General features: G+C 37.6%; 1 protein-coding gene and 1 long non-coding RNA gene across 4 annotated transcripts in view; one reads left to right on the top strand and one right to left on the bottom strand.

The window, feature by feature from the left end:
• Nucleotides 1-16,582, bottom strand: part of LOC309631856 — a 916,236-nt gene that overhangs the window by 562,641 nt on the left and 337,013 nt on the right. The gene's annotated exons all lie outside the window — the stretch shown is intronic.
• The window catches only part of DNAH11 (dynein axonemal heavy chain 11), a 318,101-nt gene that overhangs the window by 133,193 nt on the left and 168,326 nt on the right, over nt 1-16,582 (top strand). For all 3 annotated transcript variants that reach the window (XM_082398151.1, XM_082398152.1, XM_082398153.1), the window contains exons 33-38: nt 1,579-1,735; nt 1,853-1,998; nt 4,882-4,998; nt 9,835-9,973; nt 14,668-14,760; nt 15,985-16,179. In XM_082398151.1, coding sequence (XP_082254277.1) covers nt 1,579-1,735; nt 1,853-1,998; nt 4,882-4,998; nt 9,835-9,973; nt 14,668-14,760; nt 15,985-16,179 — 847 coding nt within the window. The remainder of the gene's footprint in view (nt 1-1,578; nt 1,736-1,852; nt 1,999-4,881; nt 4,999-9,834; nt 9,974-14,667; nt 14,761-15,984; nt 16,180-16,582) is intronic.

Raw genomic sequence — 16,582 nt, 5'->3', positions numbered from 1 at the left:
GCATTTCCTTCTGCCCTATGTGGGCAGGTTCAGAGAACCAAGTCAACCAGCTTGTAATTGAGAGACTTGGGCTGGAACACAGGTGGATTGGTTTGGGGGTGCTAAGCTGCTGTTCCAGAGAGACCCAGAATATAAGGCCTTCAATAACATGGCAGCTGGGGTCTCAGTTGTGTGACATTCCCGAGGAAGATGGTCCAGCTGTATAGGCTTCTGGGGGGCCGACATGCTACACGTGGTCTGCACATTTGTTTCAGCCAGTGGGAAAGGGGAAAACATCTCGAAGGAGGCATCCCAGGGTTTGCACACTCATTTCAGTACACAGCATTGTTGGCTGGAGCTTGGTCACTTGACTGCTCCTGGCTGGAAGGCAGGGAGGAAACGTAGTCTGCAGCATATAGGTGGTCATATGTCAGGCAAAACTTGGAACCACGAGAAAAGATTAATAGGTGATAGTCTGCACCATAAAAAGTGCTATAATTCCTAGTCCAGGGGTCTTTCAATTCCTTATTCATTGTAAGATGCTCTGAAACGTGATGGCTGTAAAATATAGAAACACTGTCCATTTCCCTAAGTAATTGCTTCTATCTGCATAGTACTTTGAATTTTTTAAGGCATTTACCTTTGGCCTTCTTAGCAGTCCATTGACGTCACCACTTGGGCACCGTGTTGGGTTGGCTTTCTTAATAAAGTCCTATGATAAATCTCATTTCATGGAGGAGAAAACTGAGGCATGTTGATGTCAGAAATGTAATTTAAGATTATCTGATGAGTGGCAGAGTAGACACTAGTCCTGGGTCTTCCGTGTGTGTGTCTTCCCACTAGATCCACTGTCTGTGCTAAGACAAAAATAATTCATGAGTCTGCAGAAACCTCATGTTAGGTCCTCACCGGTTATTAGTTTTCCTTCTTTTACAAGTATTAAATTCTGTCTTTGCATAATTTTCCTCAGTCTAAGAACCTCTGAATCTTTCCTGCAAAAATAAGTACTATCATAATCTAAACGCACGTAGCGACACATTCAAAATGAATTCCTGAATACATTTTAACATAATAAATTGTTATGTCTTTGTTATATTTGCTTTTTACAGTGAAATACGTATATATTATTTGCATACTCTGTATTTATGTTTACATATCTCATCTCTTAATGTATTTATTAAATAGCAGTTTAATAAAGTTAGTGTTTAATTCATTCATCATCCAAGATATCTATTTTTCTTTTATAAACAATAGTTTGAGATGTTGTCTGCCATATTAATAACATGTTTACCTAGAAATATCAGAAATTCAAGAGCATTGCAAATTAAGTGTCATTTGTATTCAAATATGCAGCTCTTAGGAAATGAGACAAATAAAGCAGTACATTCTTCTCTATTACTTTTAAACAGCCAACCTAAAATTAAATTTGATATTATCCTGACGCTTACCATGAACGAATGAGAGATGTGTCAGTGTTTTGTGTTACAACCAGATTCGTAGACCGTGACTTCTTAAACTTTAAACAATATTAGGTTGTCCCTCACATCTTCTAGGAATCTCATAGAAGATCGTAATATCTGTGTTTTCTTTTACTTAAAGGTGTTACATTACTTTAACTCAGTCACTTCATCTCACCATGAGTGGGGCTCCCGCTGGCCCGGCTGGTACAGGGAAAACAGAAACCACCAAAGATCTTGGCCGTGCCCTGGGCATGGTAGTTTATGTATTCAACTGTTCAGAGCAAATGGACTACAAAGTAAGTTAGTTATAAAATGATACATCCTAACAATATTATTCCTGACCTGGAATGAGTCAAACTAATAGCTAAAAACCCTTTTCTGTTACATTCTTAATGCCTCACTCCATCATTAAGTCCATAGGAAATATCTATAAGGGATTGGTGCAGACAGGAGCTTGGGGCTGCTTTGATGAGTTCAATCGAATTTCTGTGGAAGTTCTCTCCGTGGTGGCAGTACAAGTGAAGATGATACACGATGCCATCAGAAACAGGAAGAAGAGGTGAGTGGCGTGTAGCTTCTTCCTGTTCTTACAAGTAGAAAGAGAACCTTAGAGCAGTGCAGGAGACCTCATCTTCACAGTCTCCAGCTGCCTCTCCCTGTCCCATGAGATGGATAAAATGAGAGAGACTGGTTAATTGTGAAGAATTATTTTGAATAACCTCCTGTGTTTTAGCCGTGTTTTTTAAGTGTTCATTACAACAAAGGTATATCACATACTTTAATCAGTGGAAGAATAAGCACCCTCTACAACACGAAATCCAGTTATCAATTCTCAGTCCTGATCTTACTTGACCTTCTGGCAGCATCTGACACAGTCACTCCCTCCCTTCTTCGGGACACACTTTCTTCACATCGGTTCCAGGACTCCACATCCTCCCAGTTTTCCCCCACCCTCAGGGCTGCTCCTTTGCTGATTTCTTCTCATCTATAAAATGGGGAGAAGTACAGTACCCACCTTATGGATTACAGTGAGAATTAAATGCAGAACGCTTGGGCAAGTGCCTGACACATAGCACCATGTCAGTGTTAGCTATTATTTTTTATTATTATTTTCTGACCTATTAATGTTGGATGTCACAGACCTCAATCTTCAGGTGTCTTCTTTTCTCTATCTCTACTTGTTCCCTTGGTCATTTCATTTAGTCACGTGACTTTCAATACCATATTGATGGTGCTGGCTACCAGCTGCCCAGACCTCCTTTCTGTGATATCTAGACTTACATATACAATGTCAGCAATTGTCTTGGGGCATCTGAAGACTCCATTTGATGTCTCATTGTCCTCTCATATTTAATATAGCCAAAGTTGAAACCCTGGTCTTTCCACTAACACTTGCTTTGTTAGTTGTCCTGTCCCAGCAGAATACACCCTCACATTCTTCCAGCTATTCGGGCCAAAACCTTTCCAGATGGAGCCAGAACCTAATCACTTCCCAACTTGGTGCCACACTCTGAAAGACAAAACATAGTGCTTAGGGTTTGATGGCTTCATTTGAGAAATCAGTATTATAATACCCAGTTGTGGATTCCTTTGTAACATTTTTGTATACAGTGAAATCTCACGTATCTGGCCTACCCATTGACTCCCATTTCTTAGGGTATTTTGCTCAGCTAGCTGTCTTATCCATAAGAACATGTCAGTCTCCCATCAGGGGAAGATCATCCAGCCCTTTGAAACTGTGAACCTATTATAGAAGTTTGCAGTTATTGTAGATACATCTGGATATTTCTACCTTCTAGAAAAATTCTCAGTCCTTCCACCACATGGCTCTGGGAAACCAGTTTCCTGTGACCAGATGTCTGCTGCCTTAACTGCCCCTGATCTAATGTCACGTTACAGAAGTTAGATTCTTCGCCTTTGATCCCCAGACATCTTTGATTTAGCTTTTAGTCAAAATCTTCTTATTTGATGTAACCCAGGTGCCTTTGAGGCCATCCTTTCTTACGGAGATTGAGATAACTGATCAATGCAAGGATTTCTGAAAATTTCCAACCATGCTTCTCAACAGTCTCCATGTCTGCACGTAGGTGATTTGTACCTGTTCGTCGTCATGCTAGCCCATGTGCAAACTGCTAGGCTCCTTCACGATTTCATGAGTTTTATTACATTCTCTTTCCACTCGAGGATTGAAGAGATGGGACGGTGCCTCACCCACAAAGCCTTCCAGCATCTTGCTGGCTCTGCCCCCTTGAGGTCCATGCCTCTGGCTTATGGCTGTCCCTGCTCTGTGTAATGGAAGAGCACTCAGCTACCCTGCTGCCCTAGCCACCTGCCAGACCTGTCTGCCTTCCCCAGCCTGATACTCTGAGAATGAAGATTTCTCCATTCTTACCTTGACTAAACACAATCCACCTTCTCTTCATTGTCTAGCATCTAAGAAACTCTTAGTCCTAAAAACCGTGGCTGTCTCTTTTCCCTCCCTAGTCCGTGTTGGAGGCCCAGCTCCTTAACCGCTTTAGCCGTCCCCTTTCTCAACAGGAGAAAGCCTTCTATTTGTCTGATTTCCCTCCATTTGGAAGTTTCCTTCTGCATGTCCTTCAGTTTGGCTCCTACAGCCCTTTACCGTTCCATTGCCCTGGCCATCAACAGGCTCATGGCCCTTTCAAAGCTTTCTGAAAATCCTTCACTGCTTCTCCAATACCTTCAAGTCATGACAATAGCCATAGTCATAGCTAACATCTGTTGAGTATTTACCATGCCCTAGGCACTGTACTCTTAGCCATTTATATACATAATCTCTTTTAATCCTCATGTAATCCAATAAGGTAGGTAATATTATTATCCTCCACGCTTTTTCTTTTTTATTAGATGAGGGAATGGAATATGCATAAAGTGGTATAGCTGGTCTCTGAATGCTCCCAGTCTGGCCCCAGAGCTAGCTGTCACAAGCACCACACTAATCTACCTCTCATTGGTGGTGGTCAGTAGATATTTGTTGACTAAATGGGAGGGAAGGGAGGATGGAGGGTGAGCAAATAGACAAAATAACAACAGAACAAGGAGTCCCTTTCTCCTCTTAGCATGGACATTCTGCATCTGTACCATATCACGTTCAAGAAATTGCAGCCCATGTTGAAGGCAAAAATGTCATCACCTTTCATTAACTGTTAAAGTAGTCAAGTCCTCATTTTTATATTCTAGCATACTGCAGCCATGCTAAAACACAAAGGAATACTTGCCATACTTGTAATTCCTTTCGGGGAAGGGAGTGTATTTTTCATAAACATTCTTCAAAATATGTATGCTTATGAATTTTAAAGAAAATTACACAGCATAAACAGCTTCCTAATAATAATTTGCATTTTGCAGTGGTTTGCATTTGTCAGTGTGCATTCATATTCACTGAACACATTTAATTCCATCAACATTCTTCTTCTGGTAGATTTGTATTTCTTGGGGAAGCTATCACACTGAAGCCATCAGTTGGAATATTTATTACTATGAACCCAGGATATGCTGGTCGAACCGAATTACCGGAAAATCTCAAAGCTCTTTTCAGGCAAGTGTTATGCTTTGTCGGTTAGCATCTGGAGCACTCATGTCATCTAACGTTTCTGGTTTGCACTGTTAAATGATTTGTTTTTACTTGGGAATTTCTGTGGAAAACCCCGTATTATTTCTTTGGGATCCCTTTATAGAGAGAACTTTCACCATGGTAAATTAATTCTTTTGAAATATAAAACCAGGACTCAAAATCATTACGTAAAAGTTACATAGTACATTTGAACATTTAATACTAGCTCTTTTGTAATGGTACTTTTATTATAAATATAATTTTCACAAACTACAGAATATTTGGAAAATATGGAAACGAATAAAGAAAAAGTTACCACTTTACCACCCAGAAATAGTGATTGTTGTATTTTTATCTAGTCTCTTATAATTCCTGTTTTATGAGGTTAAGATATTAGGTTAGATTTTCATTTAGTTCTCATTTAATATGTTGACATAAGTAGTTTGTCATATTATTGAAAATTCTTTGGAAATACCATTTTTTATAGCTCCAAAATGTTCTCTCCCATGGCTCATCCATAATTTTCTTAACCATTCCCTATTGTCTGACATGGAGGGCTTGTGTTTTTCTTTTCAGTTTTTTATGATCATAAAATAGCAGGCTGTAAACATCCCTTCACATGAAGTGTTATCCTTATTTCAGGTTATTACCCAGAATAGATTCCTACATGTAGAATTACTTGGTGAATGATTAAAATCTTTATCGATGGTCTGCTTTCCAAATGTACTCTGACAGTTTATATGCTTATTAGCAGTCTGTCAGAGAACTTGTGCTGTTGCATCCAAACCTGTTCTGATTTAAATCAACTTTGGTCAGGTGTAATTTCATGTAATAAAATGCACCCACTTAAGTATCCAGCTGGTGAAAACCCTACCACAATCAAGATATGGAATGTTTCCGACACCCCCGGACATTCTCTTGTGCCTCTTTGAAGTTAAGCCCTCACATCACTGATGTCCTTTCTGTGACTCGAGGTTAAATTTGTCTTTTCTAGAGTTCCTGTAAGTGAAACCCTACTGTGTGTACCTGTTTGTGTTGTCTGCTTCCCTTGAACATTGTGGTTTGGGGATTCATCTGAGTTGTCCAGCATATCAGTAGTTCGTTCCTTTTTGTTGCTGATGAACATTCTATTGGAGAGACATACTACAATTTGTTTATCCATTCACTAGTTGATGGGCATTGTTTCCAGTTTGGGGCTACTATGAATTAAGCTGCTATGAACATTCATGTACAGTCTTTGTGTGAATATATGTTTTCTTTGGGGTAGATATTTATGAATGAAATTGCTAAGTCACGTGGCAGATGTATGTTTGACTTTATTAGAAGCTGCCAATCTGGTTTCCAAGATGGTTGTACCATTTTACACCCTTACCACCAATGTATGAAAATTTCAGCTGCTCTACATTCTTGTCAAAATTTGTATCGTCAGTCTTTTTAATTTTAGCGAATCTGATAGGTAGTGGTATGTTATTGTGGGTTTAGCTTGCATTTCCACTATGGCTAATAATGTTGAACATCTTTACATGTAACTTACTGGCTATTCCTATACTCTCTTTTGTGAAGTGCTGTATTCTGCATACAGTTTCTTTGTTAAATACACATATTGCAAATATTTTTCTCTCAATTTGTGGCTTGCCTTTTCATTTTCTTAATGGTGCCCATCAAAGATAAAAGTTTTAAATTCAATAAAATATTATTTATCAATTTGTTTCATGGTTTTTAAAAACATCCTGTTTAAGAATGTTTGACTCTCCCCAGGTTACAAAATTTTTCAACTACGTTTCTTTTAGAAGTTTTTTTTTTTTTTAATAGTTTTTGTATGGATTCCCCCCCCACCACTTCTTTTTGTTAATGTGCTAAACTGTACTCATTGATTATTCAAATGCTAAACAATTCTTCAATGTTGTATTCCTGGGATAAACTCCACTTGGTCAGGAGATATTATTTTATATGTATTGTTGGATTCAATATGGTACTATGTTGTTGAGGATTTTAAAATTGATGTCATGAGGGACATTGCTCTGTAGTGTCCTTTCTTGTCATATCTTCGTCTGGTTTTGGCATCAGGGTAATGCTGACCCCATGAATGACCTGACAAACGTTCCCTTCTCTATTTTCTTCAGAGTTTGTGTAGGATTAGTATTATTTACCCCCTAAATATTTGATAGAATTAATCAGTGAAGCCATTCACCCATTTGGGCTTGGATTTTTCTTTGTGGGAATCTTTTTAATGATCAATTAAATTAATAGATACAGAGATTTTCCAGATTTTTTTCTTCAATTGGTTGTGATGATTTGCATCATTTAAGGAATTTCTCCATGTTATCTAAATTGTTGAATTTATTGGCATTAATTTGTTCATAATATTCTCTTATTATCTCTGGTGATGTCCTGAAATCCATGTCTGGTAAGGGTAATTTGTGTCTTCTCTCCCTTTGTTTCCTTGATGAGCTAGAGGCTTATCAGTTTTACTTTTTAAGAGTTCTTTCGTGTTTACAATATGTGTCTTTGTTCACGGTCTACCTTCAAAATAATATGCTACTTCACATATAATGTAAGAACCTCTGTAGTTTTTAGTGTGATGTCTTTCAATTCTTATAAGCTTAAAATTTGCTTGTTTGTCCATCTAGATGTTTAAGCATATTTCATTTGTATTTTCTTTTAATTTTTATATTATGACTTTTCAAATGTACTTCATCTGTTATGGGCTTATTTTGGTAAGTAGCATGAAATGAGTAAACAGAATTCTTTTCCCTTATAGTCAATTATTCTAGCACCTTTTAGTGAACATCTTCCTTTCCTCATAAAATAGCTTTCTCTCTAGCATAGCAATTTTATAATGTCTATTTTCCTTGAAAAAAACATTCTAGAGAATAACTATCCTAGAAATAAATGTAATGATTATAGAATATTTTCATTTGAAAATTGTCCATCTCTGCAGTACTTTTACATTTGTATACGGTTCATCTTGCATCAATACATGTTTTCATTTGGGTCTTAAAATTGGGAATTATTTTGTGAAGTTTTCATAAATTTGGTTTAACTAAGTGCAGACTCATTTGTGTATGGGGGTCAGGACTGGTCTCAGCAAAGTTTGAAGGACAAGTGGGTGATGAAAGTAGTATTCATGAGTGGAAGCAGCATGCCTGAGCCTGGAGAATATCATGACCCCCACCATGTGGCCTCAGCTGTGTGCTTGTACTGCTCAGAACCTTAGTCTGCACCTCAATACAGTACAGATAAGAAGAGTAGCCACCTCAAAGAGTTGAGAGAACTGAGTGAGAGAGTGCCTGAAAAGCTTTTAGCATCCCTTATGGTATGAAGAATACTCATTGAATATCAGCTGTCAGTGTTAGTGGAAGTACCAGTTAAGTAAATTTGCTAGCCTTTTCCCTCCCCTATTTACTTAAAAAACTGTGGGGAAAAAATGTGGGGCTACTTTAGGTAGAAGCAGTCAATAACATAGATCCAGAGACTCAGGAATGTTTAGGATGAAAAATTAGATAGGCTTGCAGTAGACTGTAATAATATTTACAAAAAACAGATGGGTAAATATTACTGGAAAAGTCTAAAATGACAGGCTTATTTACTTATTTACTCTGGCTTCTTCTTTGCACTGGACTTCAGTTGAGTGGAAGTTTTTCAAATGTTGCTTTTAACGGTAATTGTCCTGCGAGAACATTTAGGAAGTCTCCCTTCAAAAGGAAGGGAATTTGAAAGTTATGTTTTGATAAATTTTCAGCTTAAAAGTCTAACCAAGCTGGCCACAGGCAGTGTTGGAGATGGCTGGTACGAGCTTGAAAGCTGGTGGTTAACTTTTTGTTATTGTTGTTGTTGTTTAATTTTTAAAATTTATTAATTTATTTATTTATGGCTGTGTTGGGTCTTCATTGCTGCACGTGGGCTTTCTCTAGTTGCGGCGAGCGGGGGCTACTCTTCGTTGCAGTATGTGGGCTTCTCATCGCAGTGGCTTCTCTAGTTGTGGAGCACGGGCTCTAGGCATGCAGGCTCAGTAGCTGTGGCGACGGGCTTAGTTGCTCCGCAGTATGTGGGATCTTCCCGGACCAGGGCTTGAACCCGTGTCCCCTGCATTGGCAGGTGGATTCTTAACCCCTGCGCCACCAGGGAAGCCCAAGAGCTGATGGTTAACTTTTCATGAATCTTGTGAGGTGGCTGTAAAGCACAGGTACTAATAAAAAACCAAATTATATAAACTTTTGATTAACATCTATTAGAAAAAAAGGTGATAAACATTCAAACTCATGATTTCCTAATTAGTTTATCAACACTTACACTCTTAGGGTACTTGTGTCTATTGTGTCTGTATGGTGGTGTACAACCTCACATCTCGTGCCAGCTGCAAGTTTAGTGATTCCATGTTGGTAGATTGAAATCAGCCATGGTGGAGGTATTGATTCCATGTAAGTCAGCAAACATTATTTTTTGGAGAGCCAGTTGTTGAACTGTTTACCAGCACAGCACTGGCCACAGATAAAGGCTGGCCTCTAGCACAAAACATCACTCATCTTTCTGCAGTGACAACTTACAATGGAAGTTTACCGATTGTACCCACAGATTTCCCTTCAACTCCTACACCCGTGCTTCTGCCATTTGCAGATTTTCCACCTTTTTCTATGTGTCTAGTAACTCCTGGGCATTTTTTAGTTGACGTGAAGGGTCTCGTTAGCTATGATTGACAGAGGTAATTGTGACCTGCTTAAGAATGGTTAGAATGCTGGTATACATTAATCACTTGGTTTCAGCAATTTGTACTTATTACCTTATCACATTTTAAAACAAAATTGCATATTTACTTTGTAGACCCTGTGCCATGGTGGCCCCTGACATCGAGCTAATCTGTGAAATCCTGTTAGTTGCTGAAGGTTTTGTGGATGCACGCTCACTAGCCCGCAAGTTTATTACTTTGTACACGCTCTGCAAGGAGCTGCTGTCCAAGCAGGTGAGGGGTATTATGTTACTTTTTCTGGGTTTTTACACCCTATTAAAACAGCTTCTGAAATATGGACACTGGGTAATTTATCACTCAAATTACAGTTAGACATTTAGGAGTAATTTTATATTTTCCACAAAATTTTGAAAATCTGTATTTTACAATTCTTTTTTTTGAAATTAAAATAAGACTAATAAGAACCTGTTGTATAAAAAAATAAATAAAATAAAATTCAAAAATTTAAAAAAAGAATCATATACTCCTTGTGCTAAAAAGGATATGGCTTTAGTCCCTAAGTGCCTCAATTTCCTCATCTTCAACTTGGAGCCAATAATGTAGAGCACATATAAAGGTTGTTAAAAAAAAAACAAAAAACAACTTGAGACATTTTAAGTTGAAGGCTTTATTTATACTTAATACAGCTTTTATCAATGGGCTATGTGATTTTCTTTAAATATTATCACTGCTGTAATTAGGTATGAATTTTATGAGGCCTCCCTTTTCTGGTGGGAATATTATTTTCCAGGGAGAGATGGCAGGAGTGTTCATAAGAGCCAGGGAAAGCTGATTTTCTGAAGAACCCTTGAGAAATGCTAAATGAAAGATTTTCTCGTGTTGTTGGTAATTCTTTATTTGAAGGTAGATTTGGCGTTTTTGTTTGTGTTTATTTTTGCTCTACACTTCCTTTGTTTCTGAAATGGGCAAATTAATAAATGCATTACTCTCCAGTCACTACCTTCTTGATGTTTCATTGAAGCTGCTGGTGGGCCACAAAAATGCCATCTATATCAGCATCACTGTTTTTAAATTTAGCTTTGTGGTCACCTTTGACTTCATTCTTTTGGTGACCTCTTGTTAATTCCTGGTGACATTATTTTGCAGTTGTTCCAGGATGAAAGTATTAAAATATCACAGCAAGAACCACTCAGTTACCTGTACTTCCAAATGTACTCATTTTAAATTACCCTTTGTTGGGGTGAAATTTGGAATCTGAGAGGCAAATTCATCTTGTCATTTTAACAACTGTGAATTTACATTCTGGGGTAAAACATATCGAATTTGATAATGTGGAAAAATGCTTGTGACAGTGTTATATGCAAAAAACAGTACAGCGAGCTGTTGATGTGATCTACAATTTGCATGTGTTTTATTCAATATATTTTATATTACACTGTGTGTTTTATATACATATAAAGTGACTGGAAAATACATTGTGATTTTTAACATTTGTTTCTGGGTACTAAGATTGTGAGTATTTTAAATTTTTTTTCCTTATTCTTGTTTGTGATATCCTTTTAATTTTTTTCAATGAGCCCCTTTTAATTTTATAATGGGAAAATATCAGAAGAAAAAAGTGTTACTGGACCCAGGATACATGGAGTTGCAACCATACCCCATTCCCAGTACTAATACTTAAACATTTAGTAAGCATTTACTGTATTCAAGTAATATAGTTATTGCTGACAACGATGAACGGGGTAAACACAGAACAAATGAAGCAGACACTTAGATTTCTGACTTCAAAGAACCTATGTAGGAGATTTAGTTTACATGCAATAAAAATTAGAAGGAAATGGAGGATGAAAAGATTATCATAGTTTCAAGGAGGAAAGGAACCAACATTTACTGAACAGGGACCATGTGTTAGCTTTTTATCTTGACAAAAATACTATGAATTTGGTCTTATTCGTTCCATTTTACAGGTGAGGAAACTGAGTAAATAACCTATCCAAAGTTCCCAACTAATAAGTGGTAGGAGCAAGATTTAAATCCAGTCCTTTCTAACCCTTTGTAGGACATTTGTAACCACTTACAGGAGGGAGAGGGTGCGAGGGGTAGAGTAGATGAGGAAAGGGTTCTCCAACTCAACAGAAGTGTCAGAGATGAGATGAGGGGAAAGAAATTTGTCCCGGACAGAAAAGCTGAGTTAGGAACACAATCCACTGGTAGTTTTCTAAGCTGTAAGAATGGATTTGAGAAGAATCAGTGGACATTTTTGACCAAAGGAATAACCTGATGAAAATGGTGAAGATTATGTTAGCAGTTGTTTGCACTGTTTAAATGTCTAGGAGTGTCACCAAGTCATCTTTTTTTTTTTTTTTTAATTGAAGTATAGTTGATTTACAATGCTGTGTTAGTTTCTGGTGTACAGAAAAGTGATTGTTATATATACACACATACATATATAATCTTTTTCATATTCTTTTCCCTTATCGGTTATTACAAGATATTGAATATAGTTCCCTGTGCTATACAGTAGGACCTTGCTGTTTATCTGTTTGATATATGGTAGTTTGTATTTGCTAATCCCAAACTCTAAATTTATCCCTCTCCACCTCCTTTTCCCCTTTGGTAACCATAAGTTTGTTTTCTATGTCTGTAAGTCTATTTCTGTTTTATAAATAAGTTTATTTGTGTCATATTTTAGATTGCACATATAAGTGATATCCTGCGATATTTGTCTTTCTCTATCTGACTTCACTTAGAATGATAATCTGTAGGTCCATTCATATTGCTGCAAATGGCATTATGCCATTCTTTTTTTATGGCTGAGTAGTATTCCATTGTATGTATGTACCATATCTTCTTTATCCATTCGTCTGTCAATGGACCTTTGGGTTGCTTCCGTGACTTGGCTATTGTAAATAGTGCTGCAGTGAACATTGGGGTGTATGTGTCTTTTTGTACATCCTCTCCTTTAATAGTGTTACTACGATGACTTAGCCCCTCCCCAATCTCCCTGGCCTCGTCTTTCCCCTCTCTTTCCCTCCTTTCAAGCCCTAGTCTTCTTTGTATATCAGTGGCTTTCAAATGATTTTTACCATGACCCACAGTAAAAAAATACCTCTCTGTTGAGACTCAATATACACATACATGCATATACACATACATGCATACACACACGCACCCAAGCACAACTGAAACAAAAATCTTCACTAAACACTTCTTACCCTTATTTGCAGTGCACCCTGGTATTTTTCATTCCATTCTGTTCTGTTTTAGTACCAACAAAAATGATGGTTAAGACCCACTAAATTGATTTTATTATCTATTAATGTACTGAAAAGCATATACATTTATATGTGTTGCTTCACTGCTTACAAAGCATTAACTCATTTTACTTCAACAACCTTGTGAAGTGGGTGGATACTTTAATCTACCTTTTTATAGATAATGGTAGTAAGGCTTGGAGAGGTTAAGTGACTTTCCCACACGCACAGCTGGGAGACATTGAGAGAAAGGTTGTTACTATGTGGATTGTAGATAGAAGACAAAGGAGAGAAGGTGGGTTACATACAGTCAGTCAGCTAATACAGTGTATCTTTCTTGAGCCACCTGCCCTGTGGTGTGTGCTGTGTGCTGTGCTAGGACCTAGAAGGCAAAAAATCAGCATGGGGTTTGTGCTCCAGGAGCTCGGAGCCTGTGAAGGAATCTTTTGTAGGGGTAATGTGGAAGTCTCAAAGAGGTATTGGTTTAATCACTGAACTTTTTAAAAAAATTTTTATTGGGGTATAGTTGATTTATAATGTTGTGTTAGTTTCAAGTGTACAGCAAAGTGAACCTGTCATACATATACAAATATCCACTGTTTTTTAGATTCTTTCCCATATAGGCCATTACAGAGTACTGGGTAGAGTTCCTTGTGCTATACAGTAGGTCCTTATTAGTTATCTATTTTATATAAAGTAGTGTGTATATATCAATCCCAATCTCCCAATTTTTCCCTCCCCCGCTTACCCCCTGGTAACCATAAGTTTGTTTTCTACATCTGTGACTCTGTTTATGTTTTGTAGATAAGTTCATTTGTACCCCTTTTTGTAGATTCCACTTCTTAATCACTCAGATGCTCCAGCCTGGATGTTGGCACTTAATACAGTCAAAACTGGATTATTAAAGTTCAGTGATTATTTTCTACATCTGTAACTCTATTTCTGTTTTGTAGATAAGTTCATTTGTACCCTCTTTTTAGATTCCACACATAAGCAGTATCATATGATATCATTACCAGGGGGTAAGGGGTGGGGGAAGGATCAGTTGGGAGATTGGGATTGACATATACACACTACTATATATAAAATAGATAACTAATAAGGACCTACTGTATAGCACAGGCAACTCTACTCAATACTCTGTAATGACCTGTACGGGAAAAGAATCTAAAAAAGAGTGGATATATGTATATGTGTAACTGATTCACTTTGCTGTACACCTGAAACTAACACAACATTGTAAATCAACTATACTCCAATAAAAATTAAAAATAAAATTAAAAAAAAGAGTAATGAGGGAAATTAGAGATCCAGGGCTGGGAATGCGTGGAATAGCAGGGCTGCCGATGGAGAACAAGAGGAGTGTGCTCGTGGTTGGGAGTGAAAACACTGGAGTAATTGAAGCCCTGAGTTGGCAGGCTTACTGAGAGAACAGAGGGAGGAAGGCGGATGGAGCCTTGGGCAAATACTGCAAGTAAACGCTATGGAAAGAAGAGATTTGCTGACAGAGGTGGAGAATCAGGCAAAAGAAGCAGGACGCTGAAGGGACACAGTTTTTACAATTTCAAGGAGGGGAGGAGAATATTATTTTACAGCATTAAGGCACATATTTATCTGAACTCCTTTCTTTTAGCTTTTGGCTTTTACTTCCGGAATGAGAATCTGATTCCCTCATAAAATTTTTGAAAAAATATATCTGTGTTTTGATTTTAGGATCATTATGATTGGGGACTTCGTGCTATTAAATCTGTCTTGGTTGTAGCTGGCTCCCTGAAACGAGGAGATAAAAATAGACCTGAAGATCAGGTACTGCAATGCTAATATGATTTTGTTGAGTGAATAGCTAAATGGCTTTGTACAAATAAAAGTATATATATCTGGATGGTGGGTCATACATAGCACGACTTTTTAAAAAGCATCACATCTATTTTTAATACAGGATATTTTGAGGACTGGCATTTCTTATGTTATAAAAGACCACAAGTATTCTTGAGTAAAAGGATATGAATATATGAAAGAAAATGTGATTTTATAAGTGCTTCTGAAATACCAGCCACAAAAAGTATTTTGGCGATCATAAATAATTTAGTAATCAATGTTTGATTTTCTCTGAGGAACATTTAGAAAATCTGATTGAGTTGGGATATTAATCCTGAAAAAGTCCATGAAGACATAATCTAATGGAAGAAAGTATGTCCATTTCATGGGATGTGAGATATGTTTAAAGAAAGCAACATAGGGGATGCTCACCTAACACCAATGATATATTTAGTTGGTTATTTAGAGCTACTAGGGGAATGTTCCACTCACTATCCTTCATGGGGAAAAACAATAGCACCCACATCGTGCATTTTTCTCTATTAAACAAGTAGTGAGAGTAATGGATATACAGCCTGTGTGAAGATGCAGTATGGCTTGAGATTTTGAAAAAGGTCTATTCCTGTGAGTTTCTTTACATGTTAAGGGATATTTATCATGTGATTTTCTACCTCTCTTTTCCAATCTTTCTCTCTCTTCCTCTGAGTCACAATTCATGATTGGGTCAAGATTTCATGCATTTACCTCTTTCTGCAAAAGTCACTCTGATGTTCAAGTTACTGCTTTTAAAATCTAAGCCCTCTTTGGTTTTCAGCCAAAATAGAACAAAAACCCAAACTAAAAATGGGTTGAGTTTATCATTCTGAGATTCTTAGAGTATTTTGGACAAAACAGTCTCATGGGCTTGGTTAATTTACATCCTGGAGTTTGAAGATTACAGAGAGAAGTACCTCAGACCCTTCCTTAAGATCAAAACATTATCCAGGGAGGAACAGGGCCTCTTTGTTGGTTTTAGTCTGAGGTTATCCATGGTATCAGCAGAGCTTTCTGCTGTTCTGATATATGACCTTGTAAGCAGTGACCCTCCCTGTAGATAGAATGCCATTCTAATAGAGAACAGTGTCTATCTCATGATTACATCTTTAGCTGTTTAGGTGTTTGTTAGACCTTGTATTGGCTTTTTTATGAAATGTTTTCTCTTTTCCTTTCTAGGTACTCATGAGAGCATTAAGGGACTTCAATATGCCTAAAATAGTGACTGATGACATCCCTGTGTTTTTGGGCCTGGTTGGTGACCTGTTTCCAGCCCTGGATGTGCCCCGGAGGAGAGTGCCCCACTTTGAACAGATGGTCAGGCAGTCCACCGTGGAGCTCCGCCTGCAGCCCGAGGAAAGCTTCATCCTCAAAGTAAAAGGATCATTTCCTTGTCATGGCAGCCCTTGGGAGGTGTATTGACAATAACTGTGGTTGAGTGATACTCGACCAAAACATTAACTTACATATTACACTGACCTTAAGATGCTCTTAATATATACATCAAAGCATTCTAATATTAGTCCCATTCTGTGAGAAGGTGAAAACACAGAGAGGGTAAGTCATGGTTTTCAATGTAAGCAGACTTTTCATTAGTTTATAAAACTCCTTGGTTCTTCTTGGTGATGTGCACCAAAAATTAATTTTGCTCTCTTTTCTCTCCATCTTAGAGAAAGTTGGAAAGAAAGTCATTAGCACATGCTTGTAATGGGGGAGGAACGTATGATATCACCTGAGTTATCAAAGGCTTGTGCATATGCTCACTCATTTGGGAGGT

This window comes from Balaenoptera borealis (genome assembly GCF_965194805.1).
Source record: "Balaenoptera borealis genome assembly, chromosome: 7".
NCBI classification, from domain to species: domain Eukaryota; kingdom Metazoa; phylum Chordata; class Mammalia; order Artiodactyla; family Balaenopteridae; genus Balaenoptera; species Balaenoptera borealis.
The sequence above is the reverse complement of the archived record's forward strand: the minus strand, read 5'-3'. Positions and strand labels throughout refer to the sequence as shown.